This window comes from Natrix helvetica, assembly GCF_964273705.1.
Source record: "Natrix helvetica genome assembly, chromosome: 1".
Taxonomy (NCBI): Eukaryota; Metazoa; Chordata; class Lepidosauria; order Squamata; family Natricidae; genus Natrix; species Natrix helvetica.
In genome coordinates this window covers 291,667,763-291,690,948 of record NC_138548.1, presented here as the reverse complement: position 1 = coordinate 291,690,948, position 23,186 = coordinate 291,667,763, and the positions used below count along the sequence as shown (strand labels likewise).

At 42.2% G+C, this 23,186-nt stretch overlaps 1 protein-coding gene across 5 annotated transcripts in view; it reads right to left on the bottom strand.

Moving 5' to 3' along the window:
- Positions 1 to 6,417: 6,417 nt before the first annotated feature.
- The window catches only part of CPLX2 (complexin 2), a 143,171-nt gene continuing 126,402 nt past the window's right edge, over positions 6,418 to 23,186 (bottom strand). For all 5 annotated transcript variants that reach the window (XM_081957493.1, XM_081957495.1, XM_081957494.1 and 2 more), the window contains 3 exons: positions 17,397 to 17,512; positions 14,776 to 14,951; positions 6,418 to 11,041 (listed from right to left, as the gene is read on the bottom strand). In XM_081957493.1, coding sequence (XP_081813619.1) covers positions 10,844 to 11,041; positions 14,776 to 14,951; positions 17,397 to 17,427 — 405 coding nt within the window. In that variant the 5' untranslated portion in view covers positions 17,428 to 17,512 and the 3' untranslated portion in view covers positions 6,418 to 10,843. The remainder of the gene's footprint in view (positions 11,042 to 14,775; positions 14,952 to 17,396; positions 17,513 to 23,186) is intronic.

Sequence of the window (23,186 nt, the reverse complement as noted above, 5' to 3'; positions counted from 1 at the left end):
GTATTCTCATTTTTCCAACTTTGTATGAGATAAAACATATTGGAGAAGACTCCTGAGAATATCATGGAAATACACTACTAAAACTCACCTGTTTAGAACCTTCCATTGGGAAAATGGTGCATCACAGGCCCAAAAGGTTTCGAATCAAAGTTTCTCAAATGGACGAAGTTAAAGAATGTGCCCAAAATTCGGTATCCATTACTCCGACGTGATTGAAATGTCAGGCATCTTCACACCAGCTTTATTTGCAAAGTTGGGGCTGTTGTACCATCACTGTGGTCATGATTTCTGATTGCACCTCCCAGGGTGTAAGGGAAAGGAAGATGGAGAGGTGTATCCCCAACCCGCTTTCCCACTTCAATGTAATCCCTGTGCCAAATTGGTTGGTGGCAAGGCCTGATGCTTGAGTGGCAATTGGCTGCTTTGGAACAGAGGCCAACATTTGAAATTTCTTAACGGTGATGGGCAGCAAGAGAAGGATGAGGGAGGAATTCGGATACCTGCACTTTTATTCCCTAGAGAGAGGGGTCCCTTGGGAATATGCTAGGATGGGGAGCAGGGATGCAGTTTTTCTCACAGTCCATGGCCTAATTCCCCCTCCAATCATCAAAGTGGTAGGGAATTCCATAGGTCAGCCAAAGGGGAGGAGGAAGAGGCTTCACTGGATTTCTGCTGAGGGTCACGAGGGGTGGAGAAATGGGTGCCAGGCTACATTATATATAAAAGAAAAGAGGGAAATAGTGGTCCAGAAATGTGAAAACTAAAAATAAAATAAATGAGAGTCATGGGTTGTCTAGTATGAATTAAATATCTGGAAAAGTATAAAAAAGATGAGCCATATTAACTGTTGGGATCCTTCATATGCAATGTGGCTATATGAAATTATATTACTTACAGCAGGCAGTCTCTTAAGTTCTCCTGTGTCTCAGACAAAAGAAATAATTCCACATTCTCTTTTTTATAGTTTTAACTGGGAATCATGGTCACTGAATTTGGGAATGTTGATTTGCAAAGCATTTGCTCCCTTCTATATTTCCTCCCTGGTTTTCAGTAAACTTCTCTCACTCAAGCTGTATTTCGGGTTTGACTTCGCTCATTAACCCATTGTGAGATAACTGGACTTATAGTGGAATCTATTTTGCCTTAATGTATCCCATTTTAATATAAGCCGCCGCACACTGCTGCTTATAGGCAAGACGACCAGTGTGGTAGGATTTTTTTAAACTTATCAAATCCAGCGTATCATTTCTGTTAATAGACAAGAGACGTATCTAGGAAGTCCATAAGGAAAACATGAGTTAGTCCAATGAAATAACTTTTCATATCTATCTTACACATAACCCCGAGCACACAAAATCTAGTTTTTTTGTCCTCTTTGGTTGCTGGCGGAGGACAGCCAGCAAAAGAGACTATTTGGAAAGGTACAGGAACATCACAGCTCGGGCTGGTACCAGAGGCCTGCCAGGAAACTCAGCAGGCAGCTCACTGCCACAGCTCTCCGGGAGACTAATCACAGCCATTACTTAATTTTAAGCTGAATGGGGTGGAACCCTTTTCCCCAGAGAGCTGCTATTATCCTCTCCTCCCTCTAATGGTTGCCTTGGTCCTAGCCTAGGCCCTAATGCTGCCTTCAGGAAATTAGCAGATCAAGAGCAGGAGAGCTTCCTGCTCTCTGCTCAGGCAGGGTGGATTTCTGCCTGATGTCACCCCCTCAGCTGTGTGGCTTTTCTTCTATAGAATTTGCATGGAGCAAAGCAAGTTGTATTTCAACTGTTATGCATCAGGACCTAACTGCTGAACCCACTTTCTGAACTAGAGGAGTGTTTCTCTCAAGGAGAAGCCGTGCTGTAGAAACAGCATTTAGAGAAGGGTTGAGTCAGTGTACTGTAGGTATGGCAATGTTTTTGGATTGGGAACACATCTGGAAAAATATGGGTGTTGAAAAAAAATAGCAGCAGGGAGGTCAAGATTAACCATAAAATCCTAGTCTGACAAACAGCTTTCCAAATGTTCTGTGCCATCTCTTGTTGGTCCAAAAGAAGAATTGAAAATAAATATGAGACTAGGGTCTAGTTGAATGGGGCAGTTCGATGGTAGATGCTACCAACCCCATAGTAGGCTTTTTCTAAATGATACCATAATCAGCAATGATGAATGTTGCAGCAGTGACAGCAACTAACTATCCTTGGCTGATTTATAGCCCTTCCTCCAAAAACTTTAGGCCTGCTTAATAGTTAGGACACCACCACGAAATCCAGGAGCTATACAGTATATTGTCAAAAAACATGTTGGAAGAAGGTAATGGCAAGTTGTCTCCCTATTATTTTTATATAATTAATTATTCTAATTATTTTATATAACTAATTATCCTAGTCAGGACACGCAATTCCCAGTTCAACTCAAAGAAGACTTTACCATTTTGCATTAATGGAAATATGCCTGTATTAAATTAGGCACAACTATCTTTAGTCTAGCAGTTAATATGGCAGGAGTGATGGATAGCATTTTCTTATTAACAGTGGTTTCCATTTTTGGAATTCAATGGACAAGCAATTTGTCAGATTCCATTATTACTGATTTCTAGCAGACAAGATCCTAACTTCTGTATGAAACACAGCAGGGGCCTTAGATGCCTTAAAAATATCTGGTAGGGAGATCAGATTTTGAACTTTATGAATCTTTATTTTTTTAAAAATCTTCTAAATCTATTTTAGCAAATCATCAGGAACTGGCCATTAAGATAATGTATAGGTGATTTTACATTCTATTAAACTTGCATATCAAACATTATACTGTTTCTACATTGTGTTGACAGGATGTAAACATAGAGATTCATATTACTTTTTCAAACAAAGTAATACTCTTTCATTTTTTACCATGACAATCTGTGCTCTTAAGAAAAGTTACGTAATTAAAAGTACAAACTTCCAATAGAAGAGAACATATGCAGCTCAGGATTGAACTGTGGAGTCCCTAAACTTCATTTGCTTGCAGATATTTTATTGTCCAACTAGGTAATATTATCAATAATAATAAGTGTGTGGCAATACGTTTTTATTATTATTTTTGCTTTGAACATCAAACTTGTCAGGAATTGGATAGATGTTCTCTAATACTCCTTTCAAGTCTTATACTCTATGTAACATTGGCTTTGAAATGAGATGTGCTCCCTTGAGATGGGCTTGAAAGACAGCTTATTTTCAATAATTAAAATAGCAACTATTTAATACAATGTACTTTCTTTATATTGCTTGTAGATATAGGAATATGGGATGGTTTTCCCCCCTCTCAATTAGGGCACCATTTTCAATAAATAATGGTGCCACAGTTCCCTGAAATATATGTACTTTCTATTGAATATTCAGGAAATATTTCCTCTCACCCAGCATTAAGAATTCATGAACATAGAAAGTTGCCTTATTTTGAGGAAGATCACCAATCCACTCAGCCCAGTATCTGGAGTTTAAGGGCAATGGGAATAACCAGATACTCCCCAGAAGTTTTAGATGATATTCCCATGATCCCCAACTACTAGCCAGATTGATTGGGGCTGATCTGATGGAACTTTTTCTTCAAATATTTTGGATTCCATCATGCTGCTTATTCATGTTCTGTTCTGATTGGTTATAGAGCTGTAAGCATTTTTAAAATTCGGCATAACTGTTAAAAGGTAGAGAAGCCATGCTTTATTCTCTGTAGCACTATCTTAATAAATGTTCACATGAAAATGTGCAGAATTCTAAGAGACATTAATGTGCCATGCATGACGAACATTGGCAGAAGAAAGTTCCACGTAATGACCTTTGCAATGAGAACTGAGGAAGAGGTAACCTACCAACAGTTGAGGCAGCAAACCTGCATTGAGCAAGTTATTGGCTTGCTTGGTGTTTTATCACTTCCATAGTTCTGATATTGTTGGAGAATGACTACTTCCTGCCATCTCTGAGCAAGCATGTGGCCAGCACAGTCAGACCCTGCACACTCTAGCACAGACTGAAAAACCATTGTTCCCAGTTCTGCCAATTTGTCACGAACACATTGTGGCTACCAGGATTATATTCTGAAGTCCTCCTGGGGTGACTTCATTTTCATCTCTCATGAATGATGTTAAAGGCCACAGGGACAATCTGCTCAACCACATATTAGAGCATACAAACAATGGATTTTGATGGACTTAATTCAACAAAAGCTGTTATTGAGCCTACCGATTTGTCACACAAATTGCATGCTAAACTGAATTCCCATCTTGTACTGCTACTGCAATCTATTAATCATATATGATATGATGCTGCCAACTGTAAACACATTTTGGACTGCTGTTCTAGTAATAATCTTTTCTCTGAAGAACTTGTGGTAGATGAGTTCAGTGCAGAGGTATCGCTCAATAATATTTATTACTACTTTGGGATTTCTAAATATGGAGTGCATGAGTCCAGGATGTCACAAATGCATATATTTTAATTCATTTGATTGATAACCTGCTTTTCTTTAAAGGCTAGGTGACATGTGGACTGGCAGTGGTGGTTGGGGTGGGGAGAATGGATGGTTTTGCGAGTACACTTGCTGCTTGTGAAAATGGAGCTTCAACACTCACACTTGCCCGCTGCTTGTATGGCTTGGTTCCCAATGGGCAGGGCTTGGTATCAGGCCGCAGACCAGGGACCCCTGCAGCAGCAGATATAAGATGCACATTTCTCAATTTTAGGAAAACCCATGCAGCTGGCGTCATTGGAAAGGGCACTCAAAGTGTTGAAATTACTTCCCTAGCCAATTAGGTCTCTCAGGGATGGACTGTCACTGCTGCTTCTGGAGCATCCATCAATAGATGTCTTATTGCTGGTGGAGCCAGGTAAGATGGCAGATTGCTATGTTCCATATCTATTTTTATTTTCTTCCTCCTCCTCCTAACAACGTCTTCTTGGGGCTGCCCTTGAACACTACCCAGAAGTTGCAACTAGTCCAAATGTAGCGGCATGTAGTTTTGAGTGCCCTGCAGTTGACCCAAAGTGCAGTGCGAGCTGCACTGTTTTACAGTTGCTTCAAGATGCTAATGGTCACCTTTAAAACCCTACATGCCGTAGGGCCAGGTTACTTGCAGGCTCACCTCTCCCTGAAGGTTTGACCTGTCTTAATAGGTTAGAGTCGGTATGTTCCAGGTGCCTTTTCTTAAATGATAGCAATAGCAATATCACTTCCTTATGTACCACTTCACAGTGCTTTACATTCCTCTCCAAACGGTTTACTGATGAGGGTATCTCAGATGCAAACCTTTTCTGTGGCTGCCCCAACCTTTTAGAAAAGCGTCCCACTTGAGATCCAAGGGATACCTTCATTTTTAGCCTTCTGGAGAGCTGTGAAGACCTGGCTCTTCTCCCAGGCATTGGGCTAGGACGGTGTTTGAGCTATGAAGATGATTAGTCTGGCGACTGGAGGGAGGGAGGTTGCTTTGCTTTTAACTGTTTCTTATGAATTCTTATGAACTAGAATCATTATATGAGACAGGAAGCCAGGGAGCCATATAACTCTTGTAAATGAATAAACAGGTAAATAAGTCCCACAACCAAACCCCTGCCCCTTCCTTATGTGCACCCCAGGGCATTGATTGCAGAGTTTTGGCTGCCATCTTGACTCTTCGTGCACACTCTTGCTATTGTTACTTCAGCATAGAAAAGACTGGGGAAGAGAAAAAAAATCACTCTTTATGACTCAGTTGAGGATCCTGTCCATGTTCTACTGAAGAAAGGGGTGTTTGTGTGTGTGTGTGTGTGGGGGGGGGGTCAAGTGCTTCCCATTAGAAACCTTTCAGGTTTGCAGGATCCTTAAATTTGTCAGAATTCCATTTTTTTGCTTTGTTTTTTGTTCCTGCTACACTTCACTATGAAGGAAGAAGGCGGCAATAAAGTTAGATACTTTATGTGCACATTTCAAAAAGGTTTCGAAGGTGGCTTTAAAACCTGAGCATCCACCCACAGCACCTTTGTGCCATTCAAGCGTACAAGACATTTTCAAGGATCCACCCCAGCCTCCACTCCCTGAAAAAAAGAGAAAAGCTGCTGTTGCTGCCTTAAGAGACAAAAGTCAATGATTAATGTGACTCTTAATTAATGATGGTAATTATTGGGTTCGTTAAAGCAGCAAGAGCAGCTTTTTTTTTAGACTGGCACATGATTTACCTTTGAAGTACAGACAGCTCTAAATTCAATTCCATCTCTGGCGTGTCCCCTCTCAGAAAAACAGCCTCCCTCTGTTGCCTCTTCAGACAGGCAAGACTTCGGCCCCAGGCTTCTTCTAGCTCCCTGGTCTTTCTTCTCCCCAGGTGCATCACTGGCTCAATTCACTGTGTGTTATGAAGTGGTGCTTGTGCTGACAGTGTCCAGAATCTCTTCTGGTTGAATCTCAGAGACAGTTGACACAGGGCAATGTACAAACTTCTTTATTTTATTATTTTTCTCCAAAGACTAGGTAGAGCAGAATGGTCACCATAGGGTGAATGAATGGAGCCCTTCAAGTCTTCCCTGCCCCCTTTGCCTACATCTTTCACCCCACACAGACCGGGAAAGGAGCGTAACCAGTTCTCTGCCAGCCCCCAGGTTAAACAAAACAGGTTAAAGTCGGAAATCATGTAACCCTTTGGCTCAGATTCAATTACAGTTTGCCTGTCAACCTCCCCCCACACGGCAGCAATAACCTGAAGGGCCTGCAGGGAGCTGTTTGCACTGGATTGCCCATATAACTCATTTGTCCCATCATTGTGATAGATGCCCTTGGTGGTTGCAGGTGGGACGAGGACTAGCCAATTAGACACAATGATTCTAGAAAGCAGATGGCACAAGCAAGACAGAATGGTTCATACGACCTCTTGGCTTAGCGCGTGGGCAGTCAACTTCCTCAACAGATTAGTGAGAGGAAAGTAGAGAGGAGAAACTCCATGCATATGACAACTAGCTCTTCGGCACCAGCCAAGGAGGGGACAGGATGCATTGGAAGGCCGGAGTGAATTACTCTGTGACAATAGTGAATTCCCAAAGGATGTCCAATTCTGGAAGCCATTTGAAATAGCCCATATTTTAACTGATTCTTAGAAAACAGATTCAGACAATATTCTGCTGGTTTCATGGCAAGACATAATTGTTCCCCAAGGCCTCTACAGCACATAGACAGATACACCACTGGTTTGTCTTGTGCTCATACATAGCCATGTGCTTGGAGAAAATGCAAGAAACATTCAACATGTCTTCTTATGTTATGCTATTCTCTCTCATTCACCTTTCACCCATGAATGCTTACAAATGGTCATTCTCTGACATATAAACATTCATTCGTAGCAAGGACAAGCAAATGCATCAGGGTTTGTGATTCATGTGTACTTCCCATTGTAGGCAAACCTTCTGTGCAAGTTATTTGGCCACGAAGAGTGGTGGAACCAAAAGGGGTGTAATCCTCAGCCCCAGTCAAATTGGTCAATCTGAGCAAAGTGGATCCATGACACAGGATACACCCCTTATGAACGTATACATGTCATATTGTTTGTTTGTCCAAAAGGGACTTCAACACAATGACACTGCTTTTATCATTTTGGCAAAAGCAGCTGCAGTCTACAGATATCCATTAGTCTGGGACCTAGAAGAGTACCTTAACTTTTATATGTGGGATAAGGTAGTATTCTTCAAATATGGTGAGATTCAACTTGAAAATTTAGGGAAATGAATCCCAACCCAATTGCAGGACATCAAGTTGGGAAAAGTTGGTTGAGAGAGACTGATCAAAAGCCATCACTGAACTTGTTTTGCCTTTTTATTTCTTGTTCCTTTCTTTCCATTCTTTCTCTCACTCACTCACTGATGTCACATACATACAACACATATATTTTCTTCATTCAAGTTGGAAGCTGATCCAGCTCCATTAAGTAAGATTCGAAGCAGAATATTAGGGTTTTCTCCTGGCTACCACAATGACCTGGAAACTGCACCCCACAGCTCCTCCCACTGACATGATAATATCAGAGGTCAAAGATCACAGGGAATCAAAATGGTTCTTCCCCCGCAGGGAAAAGGATGCTAAAATGAGGAGGATGGCTTATTGATATTCACACATATTGAAGCTAGGTTTCATTTTGCCTAATTTCTGTGGGCATTGCTGTTTCATGTCTCTCCAGTATTCTAAGACGTGGTTTTTTGTTTTTTGTTTGCCTCTTGTTCTTGCCAGAATGGAGTTCTCAGATTGATGGGGTCCAGAGACTTACTGGTACTTACTTCTCTCTGCCTAAATACTAAACAATGGGTATAGTGGTAATTTTGTCAACTGAGAGCAACAGCATCACCATAGTGTGGGAAGCTGGCTTCAGCATCAGCCCTTTGCCCCATGTGAAAAGTGGATTTATTGCAATTTTCAACATTCATCCAGGAGGATTATGTAGACAATACACAGCTTGTGTTCCCCTGGCAAAGTCCTGCCATTCTGGCACAGAGTTTACTTGCCCAGCAACCAGTATGAAACTTTGCAGGACTCTCGCAATCACACTCTTTTGTCCTATGGGATGACTGCAGACAAGCTGACATTATATTGACGAAACAGGTGCTAATGGGCTGTCCCCTTACCACCTCCAACCTGGTCCCCTTTTCATTTTGCCTGAGGACCTTTTCTTCCCAGCTCCATGGGGCTGTATGATGACCATCTAATGAGTGACTAGCAGAGACAATTAGACAGATAACAAGTGTTGGGGTGATTTACCCTGTTACAGAGATACCTATGCAAAACATGTTGGGCGGCCAGAGACAAAGACAAGCAGGCAAGGGGGTAAGGGGTGGTCCCTGACCCCAAGACGCTCCTTTATACAGCATGACAGAGCGCAGCCTGCAGAGTTTTTAGCGTTGATAGTATTGCAGTCTAACTGATATGGCTTTAACTATTAAGGAAGAAAGGAAGGATAGATAGAAAGAAAGAATGGTGGATTTTGGATGCGGGGAGATAACTCCCAAACTCAAACTTGACCCCATCCCCAAACAAAAGTAGAAGGGACAGAGTACCAGGAAAATTTACCAAATAATCCAGGCCTTCCTTCTTCCCAAATAAACACAAGAATGAAAACTTACAAAACTTCCCCGTAGAAGGATGGACGTTTGATTTTGTTTTCAGCAGTGGCCAAGGACTGTTGGTACCGGGGAGAGGGCACTAGGCCAAATCAGCAGTGAGGCTTCCTCCTTGTCTCGTAGTCACCTCTTTTTTGTGTAATGTTGTGGCTTTGAAGAAACAAAGAGGAGAATCGGCCACGGAGTGAATGCAACAACTGTGCAGTGAAGGGGAACTACTGGCATATGCTGGAGTGTGGGTCGGGTGCCCACCACACTCCCAGGCTACGTTGGGCTGCAGATATTGAAAAGTGGGAAGATTTTCTCATAGACCGTGAAGGACCCACCCTTTGGAATCAGCATGTGTGTCTGGGTATGCATGGCTGTAGTCTTTCTAGACGCTTGATGAAAGAGGAAAAGGAAACAATTTCTACCTTGGATGCAAGAACAGTTCTGCTAATATTTGGGTGGCCATTATGTTTCCATTGGGAAAGAGATTATCAGCGTCCTAGGATCAAGATACATATGACAGGGATGGGCTTACTGGCTTTAACCCTTTGGTCTAGTAGACAACCAAAACTCCCTGGCTTGAGAGGATGTGCTGCTCTCTCTATAAGTGTTAGTGCAGGGCATTACTACAACCTCCTAAAGAAAGCAGGGATCTTGGGTCGAATGCGTGAATGCATCCCGTTTCCTCAAGTGTCTTCATTTTGGTCAGTTGACCTTTAAACCGCTCCACATTCATCGCCTTCTGCAGCATGGGAAGGAGAGTGTGATTTCATGCTTTGTCTTTTTACTCTAAAAGTCTGCAAATGTGTCAGCTAGAGAATTTTCTTTCAATAAAATACTACTACTGGACGATGGAAGGGGAAAAATTCACCTCAGGGCCCCCTAAGCAGCCCAGGTTTTTTTTTTTGGTCTACTAGTAACTCACAATTCTTTGCAGTGGGCCTCCATGCTAGGCTTGTGGTAGGAGTTTGATTCTTTTCAGGAATGAGCTCTTCCTCCCCAAGGATATGACAAGACTATGATTTGCCAACAGCCCTAAAGCGAGGATTGGGATTAGTGTGTGTGTGTGTGTGTGTGTGTGTGTATGTGTGTGTGTGTGTGTGTGTATCCAACTGGTCCTTCCCTTGGTCAGAGATGGAATGTGCAGGGGCTACCTTGGCCCCCATGAATTAGGCAGGAACAGCAGAACAGAGATTTACAGGCCACAATCTCTGTTTGGCAGTCAGCACAGGGTTAAGGAATATGGGGGAAGGAGGCGGGCTCAGAGGATTGTGCAGGGGCCTGGCCTCCCTCTGGTGCCTCCTCCTCCCAAACCCCATGAGGTTGCGTAATTGAATTTGGTCCCAGTTCCCATTTGTTTTTGCTTTGCTTTGACTTTCTAGTCAGCTGGCCCTTTGGCACCACAGAACTCCACTCCAGCTCTGTGTCGGGAAGGGAAAGCCCAGGTGAGGGGAAGGAGATAAAACTCCTGGCAGTGCCCAGCCTGTGGTTCCAAGGAATCCAGCAGTCTAGAGTGATGATAGCAAGGGGGCAGGGTGGGGAGTACGTCCCATGCCTGATGTGCTTCTCTTGGGGACCGAGAAGAAGGCCTGGGAAAGACCTGTGGCACAAAAACATGTGTGAAGTCTCCCCTTGAAACATAAACTGGAAAGGAAAATGCCCCATGAAACCCCAAAAGAAAGTCCCTTCACCACCCAAAAGCCTCAACCAAATGTTGAATCGGCAACACCAGGAAACTCTGGGTGGGATTTGGGCTGGTATGGCGGCTACTTCTTGAACATGTCCTGCAATGGACCTGGCAGATACTTGAGCACCGTATCCAGAATGCTCTCTTCGTCCTCATCTTCATCATCTCCACAGCCGGCTGGGATGGCTTTCTTGGGTCGTGTCAGGCTCCCCTCACAGGGCTGTTCCAGGGCTGCCTTCTCCTCTGCCTCTTTCTCCTCTTTCTTCTTCAGGCCATACTATGTGGGGGAGACACACAAGACTTCTCAGAGAAATGCAGGAGAAGGTAGATCTTGACTGCAACACCATTGGGCCTTGGGTCATAGGTGTCTTAAATTAAGATTGCATTAACTTAATCACTGAGGCTTCTGAAGATTAGCCACCTGCTCCAGTAAATGACATCAGCTGCTTCCATAGTGATACAGTCTGTTCTTAGGGTTACAGTCTGGAACTGTACAGAAAAGACCTTGAAATTTTACTGATAATTGTGAGACAAAAACTGCACCTTCTGTTGCCTTTATGTATTTCCCTTAGTATCTAAGCTAAGACAGACTCTAGATGGGTCACTAAGTACTGGAACAACAAATGAAATCAGAGGTAACACTAACTGCTTACCTTTCACGTTAATGGAAAATCTGGAAAAGTATTTTATGCTTTTTCATTCATTTAGAAAGTAACTTCCTTGCCGACTCAGTTAAGGATGTTTTACAATAACCATAGCTAGCGTGTCAAATGACTATGCTGGATCTAGGCAATGAGAGTTGTAGTCTGACATGACTTTAAGGCCCCATGTTGGTAATTGGATTAAATAGTGTAAGTTCTACACTGCACATCTGGCTAAAGCATTTGAGGGTGCTATGTGCCTGCATAACATTTCCCTCTCCTCTCATAATTGCTTCCTACAGTTGGGATAATTTCCCTTTAATTCTTTCTGGTATCAGCTTTGATATCCAACCATTATTTTCCAAGCTGGATTTGTTATGGAAGACCTCAATAGGAAAACTTCAGTCTTCTCAGCATTCAAAAAATACAGAAGACTGATGGAGTAATCGTATCAGTGCTGATTCTCTCTGGGTGCCACAGAATGAGAACTGGCCTAAACGATATTAGGGAAACGACTGAATAGGCAAAACTTGTGATGAATTGGAGTCTGTCTTCTTTGAGCTCACTGTTTGTAAAGCAGAGCCAGGCATTAATACTTTTAAAAGCAGTGTAAAAAAAGGGCCGATACACCAAAGCAAAGCGTATGGGCTCAAATTCTCCTAGCTTTGCATAATTATTTAAGGGGACAGCACAACCTGCTCATGCTCAGCTGTTGCTGTCATAATTTTAAGGTTTAAAAAAAAGGTAGATGACAGAGACTGAAATTTAATTATTTCCTGTGCCCTATATTATCCTTTTAGAAGACAAATGAGCCAAGAGGAGAGGAATGACTGAGTGAAAGAAAATAGCAAAGGAGGATGCCAAAGAACACTCTACCAGCACCCAGATTCAATGCAGGATATGATGTCTCACACCTGGCCCAAAGGCTATTCATTCATTTATTAAATTTACATGCCCCTTGAGACCACGCTCCAAATCTTTATGAATGATTCTCCTCTTGCTGCAGTGCAAATCATTCATAAATCTTTATGAATGATTCTCCCCTTGCTGCAGTGCAAATCATTCATAAATCTTTATGAATGATTCTCCCCTTGCTGCAGTGCAAATAGAGAAATGGGAGTCAGAGAAAAATCATTCGTGAGAAAGTGCATATAATCTCAGGGGAGAGCCAGCCTGGAAGTTAGGCTGGATCATACTGTATGCTGAAAAGGCTATCACTTCTCCAGGAGTGCCCTCCTAGTTCTGCCTTCCGGAGATGAGAAAAGGAAAACTAACAGAAAAGGAAAAAAATATGTAAAAAGGAAAAGTGGATGGCCACTGAACCAGTGAGTTTAGCATGCAGCTGAATGAATGACTGTTGCTAATAGCAGAAAACGGCTTCTCTCTTAACATCAAGCTGAATATTGGCCAGCTTTAGTACATTTAAGGATTATCAGCAGCAACAACAAAAGTCCACATCAAAGGAGCTCTAAGATGGTAATCTTATGGCCTGGCAGAGACCAGTCCAACTCTAGTTGCTGGACTCCAATAGAAGCTCTTTAAATAATTATAGCTGGCCCTGGAATAAGAGCTACAGAGAAGAGGCTGTTCTTTGTAGAAAGAAAAAGAAGGAATAATGTTTGGAAGGTAAATGAGTGTAACCGTGTTGTGTGCAGGTGGGTTTCTCTTTCATTCATCTGGAACGACTGCAGCGAGGAACAAGCAATGTTCCAATGGGATACAAAGAGATTCAAGGGCTCATGGCAAGAGTCCTTGTTGCTTTAATTCACTTTCCCTCAGTGAAGAGGGACAAAGCTGTGAGGCTTTGTTCTCAATAGGCAGGGTCATCCTGCTGGCATAATGTTCCTGGGGAGGAATCATTTCCAGGTGCCAGAAGTCCTTTCCAGGAGCTCATCCCTGAAGGTATCTTTCAGGAATTCAGTTGTTCCATGCATTTCCCAAAGCACAGGGCAGTGAATTGGGCGTAGCTGGCTGCACCCCATGGACATCTAGTGGAGAATGGAAATGCTGGACTAAAATGGGCCTCGGTCTGACCCAGCAGGGCTACTTTTATATTCTTACCTTCAGGTGCTGGCTGCCCAGGTGCCATCTTTGCCCAATCTTCATTGTTCCCCTTTGGGGAAGCCGCATTTCAAGTGCAATAGAGACCTGAAGTTGCAGCCCTTCAGTGGGAAGGCAGATGGGGGGGTGGGGCAGGGTTTCAGGGAGAGACCAGGGGGGTTCAAGGAAGGAGAGGGACCTGGCTTGGGTCTCTAAGGGCTAGGTGGAGCAACTAGGAAGGGTTTATCCCATGGACTGGAAGATCTCCATTCCTGCTGTAGATAATTGTCCAAGATGCTGGATCTGTAAGGGATATTATCTATTGAGTTTTGCAATATTCCCATCTCCTGTAATTGCTCTAGCCTCTGCTAGACAGAAACCCAATGCCATGGGAAGGCTACATTAGATATGACATAGTTATATAACAGTATTTCTGGCTCTCTTTCTCCCTTTATTAAAAAGCTGACACATGAAGGAGTTGGGGTGGCCATCCAGATGTCAAGCCTTAGGGTAGCATTACTGTGTCTTCAGATGTCATTAAAGTACAACCCCCGGCAGCTGATGCATGGCTAATAATAAGGGATGGTGGCCTCTATAACAAGGCACGAAGAAGTCAAAATGATGACACTGATTATGAAATCATCATGAAAACGGCATGTTTATGTAATGACATGATGTCTGAAGCAATTATATTTTCCCTCAATTCTTGCTCCTTCATGGATGCCCAGTAGGAGAGATGCTCAGAATTATAGTTTAACAACAACCGCTAAAACGATACAAATTTTTCTGGGTAATCGATGCACTTCTCAAATAATGCAGGTTAGATTGCATGGCTTCTCAAAACTGAGTTTTTTATACTTTTTAAAAAAGAAGCCAAGTCTTGGCCATCATGATCAAGAATAACCACTTCCCCAATTTCCTAAAGCTCAGTCTCCCTACTCTCTATCCTTTTCTTGCCATTTCTTCCAAACCACTCCCTCAAGATCTTAGTGACGGAGAGATTACCGTATTTTTCAGACTATAAGATGCACATTAACTTTTAGAGGAGGAAAACGAAAAAAAAAAATTGCCTCTGCCGCCACTGCGGCCCATTGGCCACCACCTGTTTGCTGCTGATCGCTGCGAATGGGTGGCTGCGGAAATGATAGGCAGTGGTGACCCCCACCACCTAGAACAGTTGATTGGCACTGCACAAACCCTCCTCTCCCCATGCAGCAATATTTGCTCTATAAAGTGAATATTGCGGCAGGGGGGCTTTTTTGGGGGTTAAAAAGTGTGTCTTATAGTCTGAAAAATGCAGTAATTGGAAAATGGCAGGAAGGTGACCCACCTTATCACGGATTTGCTGCCGAACCTTTTCCCGTTCAGCCTCCATGCGGGCATGCTTTGCCTTGCGCTCTTCCTCTTGCTGACGTAAGGCTTCTTGTCGTTCTTCTTCCTTCTTCTGGGCATCGGGGTCTTTTTCCTCTTCTCCTCCCAACATTTTACCCATGTCCTTCGTGGCCCCTGCATATGGCATGGTTGAAAACATAGTAAGGACTTCTGTGGGAAATCCAGTTTCTTTTCAGTATTTCCCAGCAGGCTGGTGTCATCCCCTTCTACTATTAAGGAGAAAAATAAGGAGCGAGTGGATTGACAGATGAAGTTTCTTCAGTCAGGCAAAATGACTGTGAGCTTGTCCATCAGCCTTATAAAAAAAAAAACCTGAAACCTGCTAGGCATTATTATAATCTCTATCAGGACCAGTGATTTACACTTTCTTTTCTAGATGGAAACCTAGATGGGTGTTTTAGGCCTGAAAGTGGGTGACTTTGGGCCAGTCACTCTCTCTCAGCTGAACATACCTCCCATGTTGTTGTATTAGATTGCATGCTGCCCTCAGTTATTTATAACAATAAAGGCAAGATAAAAGCAAGCAAACAAATAAGTCTCTCTCCAAGGCAGAATCTCAGAACCAATAATCTCCTTTTTGGTTGTGAGAAGTCAGCATGAGACAATTAGCAAATTTCCTTGACGAATCTCTAGGGGGAGCTCAGATGTCACTAGACATCTGAAGAAGAAGGGCCTCTCTCTCTCTCTCTCTCTCCCCTATTTGCCTTGGTTTTCCCATTACAACAACACTGTCTAAGCTTGAATACAATATTATATAAGTACTTAGGGATAGCCATGATTGTGTTATTGTGGGCAAATGCCAGGACAGTTCTATCTTCTTAAAGAAAATAAAATGAGAACATTTCTATATTTGCAATAAGTAAAGTTCAAGAACTAATCAGACAGCATAGCTAAGGAATTGAGCTGGGACTCAGAAATCCAGGTTCAAATTCTATTTGACTTAGGAGCTAATGCAATAAAATTGCGCCAGTCCTTTCTCTCAAAACCACTTTTTATGATGAAGATACAATGAAAGGGGATCTCCCTTCATCTCTCAGAAGCTCAAAAGCAGAGAGGGATAACTTGTGACCAAGTTCTCTTTTTTTATTAAGCCTTAAAACTCTCTCCAATCACATATATGGGCATTCACATTCTGTAGTAAATGTCAGCTGAGAACTTAATAGGATAGATTTTTTTTGGCCTTCTCTGTTATAAACTGTATGTTTCAGCCATGGGAATGAGTTACTTTTAGTTCTAGCTGTGCAAGGGATCTACACATTGGATAAGCACTATGAGTGTGGGAGGTCCTGCCTTATTTAAAGAACAGAATTACAGATATTCACTAAGCTTCATAAGATAGGTTGTAGAAGTGTGTCACTGCTGGAAAAAAATATTTCTGAAGAACTTGGAAAAACAACTGTTGATACCCATCGGACTGAAAAAGTTTACAAAACGTTTCCCAAAGTGTTTGTCCCCACTGTCAGGCAATTCATCACCATTGTTATATACCCCTAGAAGTGGATGACCAACAAAGATTACAACAAGAGCATGGCATATAATACTTCAGGACATCTCAAAAAAACAACAACACCCAGGGTAATGTCTAGGAAATGAAAGGTCTCTTTTGCATTGACAAATGTCAGAGTTCGTGATACCACTATCAGGAGAACACTAAGCAATAAAGGTGTGCTGCGTGGCAGATTGAAGAATGCCACTGCTCTTCAAAAATAACATTCCTTTCTATCTACAGTTTCTGAAAGTCCATGTGGATAAGCCAGAAGACAATTGGAAGAATGTTCTGAGGACAGACGAGATCAAAATAAGAATTTTATTGGCCTGAATGAAAAAACATCTTGTTCGGTGAAAGCAAACACTGCATTCCAGCCAGTGGTGGGTTCTGGATTCTGGCGTGCACCACATGAGCACATGCAGCATGTGCATTCATCCTTACCTCTTGCGACGCCTCAGTGAGCCTCCGTGACGCTCCAGCTGCTTGGCGGAGCGTTGCGCAGGTGCTGTGTGCTCTATGCGCGTAAGCGCCGAAGAGCTCAAATACAGGTAAGGAGCTCAGGTGGGTGGGCTCTGTGGAGCACCGTACCGGAACGGTACCCGGTGCTCTGGGCATGCACCGGTATGTTCGTATCGGGGCATACCGCCTGCAACCCACCACTGATTCCAGCATAAGAGTCTCATCCCATCTGTGAAACATGATGGTGGCAGTATCATGATTTCAGCCTATAGACCCAAATTTGCTGCTTCTGGACCAGGGCTTGCCATCATTGATGGGACTATGAACTGTACCAGCAAATTTTACAGGAAAATGTCAGGATATCTAGCCTTCAACTGAAGCTCAAAAAGTGTGGGTAATGCAGCAATGACCCAAAATACACAAGTTGTACCGCTAAAGATTAGTAAAAGCAGAAGAAAGGAATGGCCAAGTCAAAGTCCTGATCTTAATTCTACATAAAAAATAGAGCCACTATTATGCCTGAGTTGAAGCTGTCTGCTTCCACCAGAAATTCAGTCTTAAGTGATTGGAATAGTAGAACTAAGATAATATTGTGAGGAGGTAAGACTTACCCCCTAAGGCTTGTTTCATCACAAAATCCATTATTGCTGGCCACGTTAGTGAGCTCTAGGAAGTTGTTGAATTATCATCCAGTGCTGCTGATAGAAAGCTTGGAGTCAAGGGCTACCTGGAAGGGAAATGAAATCAAATGAGCAGGATGAAGGGGGAAAAAAATCAGTGACTGTTGAACTAAGCTCCAACCAGTAAGTCATCCATTTTTTCAGAAGCCCAGTTCCAATGCAAGGAAATCAATATAATGAATAGCAATGGAAGAATAACTGAGCTGTTAAGAGGCACAAGTGTACCAGACTTTAGGCATGTTTCAACATATTATGGTGTCATATCAGAGGGGAGTTCCTACCGGTTCGGACTGGTTCGGAGTGGTATGCCAGCCTGGGTCGCAGAACTGGCAGCGACCCAGGCTGGATACACCTCCGAAATGATTTCCTAGTCGCCGCCATCTCCACAGCCGTCTGCTTTTTGAGTTCTGCGCATGCGCAGAACAATTTCCGTTGAACTGTGCATGAGCAAACCAGCAGTAATGCTGGTCAGAACCCACCCGTGTGTCATATTCACCTTTCTACAGAAATGAACATAGCTTCAATTTTCTTAAAAAGTCAAAACAGCAATCTGTTAAATTTATGGATGTATAAATTTGGACCCTGTAGCTTTTCTGACACCAATGATAATGTTTAGATAATGAACACAACAGAACTACAAAACTGCAAATTGTGAACGAGCATAAAACTTCAACCATGGAACTACAATGAACTACACACTCTTTAAAACTCTGCCTCTTGAATCTTTTTTAGAGTGAAAGATGTTTACCACAATATATTTTTAAGGACAAATGTAGCAAATAAACAAATAAGCAATGCACACCCACTTGTCTGAGTTCTGTAATAAAAATGTATTAAAATTGCCTCTAAGTGCTGTTCAGCTAAACTTGAATTTAAAATGTCCCATCTTTTAAAATTTGACAACTGTCCATTAAGAACAGAGGCAGCTTATCCATTACAAAATTGCACTCTGTGGATTATGCTGGCACTTCACAAGCACCATGAAGAGGTTACCATGGCTCAAATGAAGTTAGCATTTGCTGACAAAAATTCATGCCATGAATAATTTGTTACTATTTAAGCCCCATAGACGAAAATCAAAACTAATAATTGATTTTGCTGCAACAAGCAAATATAGCTAACTCTCTAGAATGCATTTATTTATCAACGGATGTTTTAATATTAAATTGAGCTGACCACTGATCAAAAAATAATTTTTGATCAAAATCATTTTAAAAAATGATCAAAACTATTGCAAACCTTCTTGTTTTGAAGATTGACTTCTACCTATGTTTCTAGTTTATGACTGGCCCATATCTAATATTAGCTGGGAATATGGTTGCTGGAATATTAGATCTCAGGGTGTGATGAAGGAGATTCAGTCTTGAAAACACTTGAAAGCCTGCAAATCATACATAGACTTTACAAATAATTTATGAGTTCCGTTGTATTTTCTCATTAGGCATTTTCCATCTCTTGATACCAAATAACCCCTGATTATTTGTAAATTCCAATTTTCATCAGCCTCTGCCTACTTCCCCGAGTCTGAAAATTGAAGCAGCCTCAACTACATTGAACAGGTTTATACTGCTCCATTTAAACACCATAAATACCTTTTCTACTGATTACTTTCTTCAGGAAATGCCTTGCTGGGAGCCAAGGGAGTATTTATTAGATACCATCTCGAGAGAATGAGATGCATGCTCCAGTGTATGTGCATTCAGAATGAAATCCTACCCAATTTATTGGAACTCAGTCCTAAGTAAGTTCATGTTAGTTTGAATTCTGAAAGAAGGCCTTGCTCCTAAGAGGGCTTAAAACATAATTCCGGGTATAAAACTGGAAAGTTCATACAGACAAATACACACATATGTTAAACTAGTTTTCATTGCTATTGATTATAATTCTAACCTGTCTTTTTCCCACCCCCGAGGCCAATTGCAACAGTGATCTGGGTGGCTGGATCGCTTTCAACTACCTAGCATGATAAACTGACCTTAGTAAGTAAATGCAAGTCCTTTTACCATACTCTTTTTTCCTTGGCAATAGTTTGCCAGGGATCAGCTGATTCTAGGAACAGGTCTTTGGAGAGCTGGAGCAGCCTGAAAACAACGGTTCATATGTGATATATCTTGAGAGGGCTAGATGTGAGCCAGGCTCCATGCTACAGAAATGGCCATGAGCAAAGCTAGATGATTTTAAGGAAGAAGGAGGTATATTCACACACCACTGCCCCAGTTTTCATTTCAGGTAGAGTCTTTGTGTGCCATTTTTACTTAGGTTTGAACTAGGAGGACAATGAACAGAGTGTTGTCCCACAATCATAGAAATGATAGGGGCATAGTTTTGAAGGCTTGATCACGGTACTTCGGGTACTTTATATATTTATTACACCATTGAAAGAGCCATATTATAAGGCAATATGAATCCCACTGATCTTAGTGGAACTTACTACCAAGCAGAGAGGACTGTAAAACGACTTTGTTGTTATATGCTGCCCATATGATTCAGTATTTGGTTCATGCAGTGTACTGTAGCAGTGCTATTATGGAATGCACAATCCAGAAGAACACAAAATAGTAATAGCACTTAGACTCATATACAACTTCATAGTGCTTTACAGCCCTCTCTAAGCGGTTTACAGAGTCAGCGTATTGCCCCCAGTAATCTGGGTCCTCGTTTTACCGACTTCGGAAGGATGGAAGGCTACTGAGTCAACCTTGAGCTGATGAGAATTGAACTGCCAAACTGCTGGCAGTCAGCAGAATGATCAAAATAATTGCGTGGATAATAATAATGTGCATGCCATTCAGTTCTTCAAGGTGTATTTCAATTGTGCCCATCCCTCCCCATCCTCCCCCCAAATATGTTTGAAGCAACTAGAAGTAAAAAGGGAGACAAAAGAAAATTTGGATTTTATCAGCCTCTTTTGCCATATAGCTAAACTCTTCGCCAGTGCTCTCTTTATCATTTGGAATGTTTATATCACTGCAGCATTTACAAACTTCCATTTGTGAAAATGTGGCCTGACGGGGGAGGTGGAGGAACCCAACACCACCTGATGTAGAGAGCTTAATCTGACTCATTTGCTCTAATGTTGAAATGTGGGTAGCTATTTATCTCTAGGAAGCTGTGCCGACAACTCACTTAGACCTGTAATTGCTGTGGTGAGCTGAGGTGAGGAATCCATATCTCTCTATGCTAGTTTCTAAAAGGGAAAAATATGAACTGATTTCTTTGGATCACGTTGGGAGTGATGCATGTGCATGTGTGCATTTTCCGCCCCCCCCCTTCTGTTGACTTTCAGGCAGCCTCCCCACAAAATTGATCCTGTCCTGTCTACCATAGATTAGCTACTGCTGTTTCTTAGTAATTAAGATCATTTTAGAAGGCAGAGAACACTGCAGCGGTCCAGGTCATAGAAGATAATGGCTTGTTAGCACTGTGGCGTAGCCTGTGTTACACTTAACATCAATGCTCTATTCTCTATAGTGCTTTTAAGCCCCACCACATAAGCGGTATTTGTAGTTTTGGGCTATCTCTCTCTGATGCAATGCTTTGGTACAAAGAAGAGGAAACTCATCCGAGCCAGTTGCAGCAACGTTGGGCAGAAAAGTGTCCCGTATACTCTGCTGACTTGAAGGAGACGTAGGCAGGGGTGGGCTTCAAAAATTTCAGCAACAGGTTTTTTGCCTGGTTGCTGGGTGGATGTGGCCATGGTGACCATGGCCTAGTCGGCCTCCTGCACCATGGCCGGGGGGGGGAGGGGCGTTTTCACCTTCCCCAGGCTCCGGAGGCTTTCCTTGAGCCTCAGGGAGGGTGAAAACTGCCTCCCCTGGACTCTGGAGGCTCTCCGGAGACCAGAAATGGGCCCGGAACTTCCAGGAGACATGTTTTCCCACCTCCCCGAGTCTTCGCACGGGCCCTGCACTTAACTCTCATTCAAAATGGGCCGCATGGAGACTTCTAGGAAGGGTGGGGTGGGAGGCATGGGGTGGGCGGGGCCAGCCAGGGGTGGGATTTGGAGGTTCTCGGCCAAACCCGGGTGAACCCGTAGCAGCCCACCCTTGGATGTAGGATTATTAAGCTACAGTCTGCAAGAGCTATATTATGGAGGGATAGTCTCATTAACAACAATGGACTTCCTTTAGATTAAGTAGTAACAACTGCTTAAATTTTTTAGAATCATGTAGAGAGAAGGAATTACTTTCATAGGAGAATGGAATTCCAACAGGATGTAGGAGAAGATCTGAAAGTTTTTTCCACTATGAGTACATACTATCTGTGGGACAGTCTATATCTTAATCAATGAGGCTCGGAAAATGAGGTCCGTAAAATAATTCCCATTGAGTAATAGGCAAGATAAATCCTAGCAATAATAATAAGCCAGGGAATAATAACTGTTGGAGACAGAAAGGGCCTATGAGCTCATTTATTACAACTGCCCACTAATGGCAAATAAAACTGGCTAATATATTCTGAGCCTACAGACCATCTGGTTGAATGCAACTTTCTTTTCACCAATCAGCAGCATTTGTATTTTGTGTTTTCCAGATTGTGGGAGAGAGGCAAATTAATTATAAACTAATCAATAATGCACCTCAAAAATGAAAAACAAGAGGCATGGAAGGTGACTCTTTTGATTCATCTAATTTCAGCCTGGTCAAAATGTGAGATTTTGAGTCACAGCAATCTTTTCTAAAGCCTCAAATATTCAAAATTCTCATTTGAGAACTGCATAATACTTTGGCTTAGTTCAGGGAAATAGGATCAACTAGTTGACATATTTGAGTAGAAGCCGACTGGATTTCATTATATGGATAGTCCTTGAATTAGAACCACAATTGAGCCCAAAATTTATGTTGGTAACATTTGTTAAGTGAGTTTGTCCCACTTTGTGACTTTTCTTGCCACCATTGTTAAATGAATCATTGCATTTGTTAACTTAGTAACATGATTGTTAAGTGAATCAGGCTTCCTCATTGATTTTTGCTCGTCAGGCGGTCGCAAAAGGTGATCACCTGACCCTGGGACACTGCAACCATCATAAATATGAACCAGTTGCCTAGCGTCTGAATTTTGATCATGCATGGGAATCCTGCAATGGTTATAAATGTGAAAAACTGTTGTAAATCACTTTTTAGTGCTGTTGTAACTTTGAACAGTCATTAAATAAACTGTTGTAAGTCAAGGACTGCTTGTAAACCAAAAATAAACAAGAGATGGGGCAAGCATGATGTAGAAACAACACTGCAGCACAGAAATATAAAGAAACTAGTCTACAGAAGTAGTCCTTGACTTACAGCTGTTGATTTAGTGACTGTTAGAATTTAAAAGGCACTGAAAAAAGTTACTTTTGATTGGTCCTCACACTTACGACTGTTGCAGCATCCCGGTGGTCACATGATGAAAATTCAGACGCTTGGCAACTGGCATGTATTTATGATGATTGCAGCATTCCAGGGTGACTTGATTGTCATTTGCAACCTGCTCAGCTGGCTTACAACAAGCAAAGTCAATAGGGGAAGATGCTCTACTGCATGGTTTACTTAACAACTAACAGTGATTCATTTAACAGCAGTGGCAAAAAAGTCGTAAAATTGGGAGAAACTCATTTCTAAACTATCTTGCACAGTAATGGAAATGCTGGTCCCAATTGTGGTCATAATTCGGGGAGTACCCTGTAAGGCAGTTTCTCTTTTCTAATATCATTAGGGTTTTATAACTTTATAAAGGCTTACA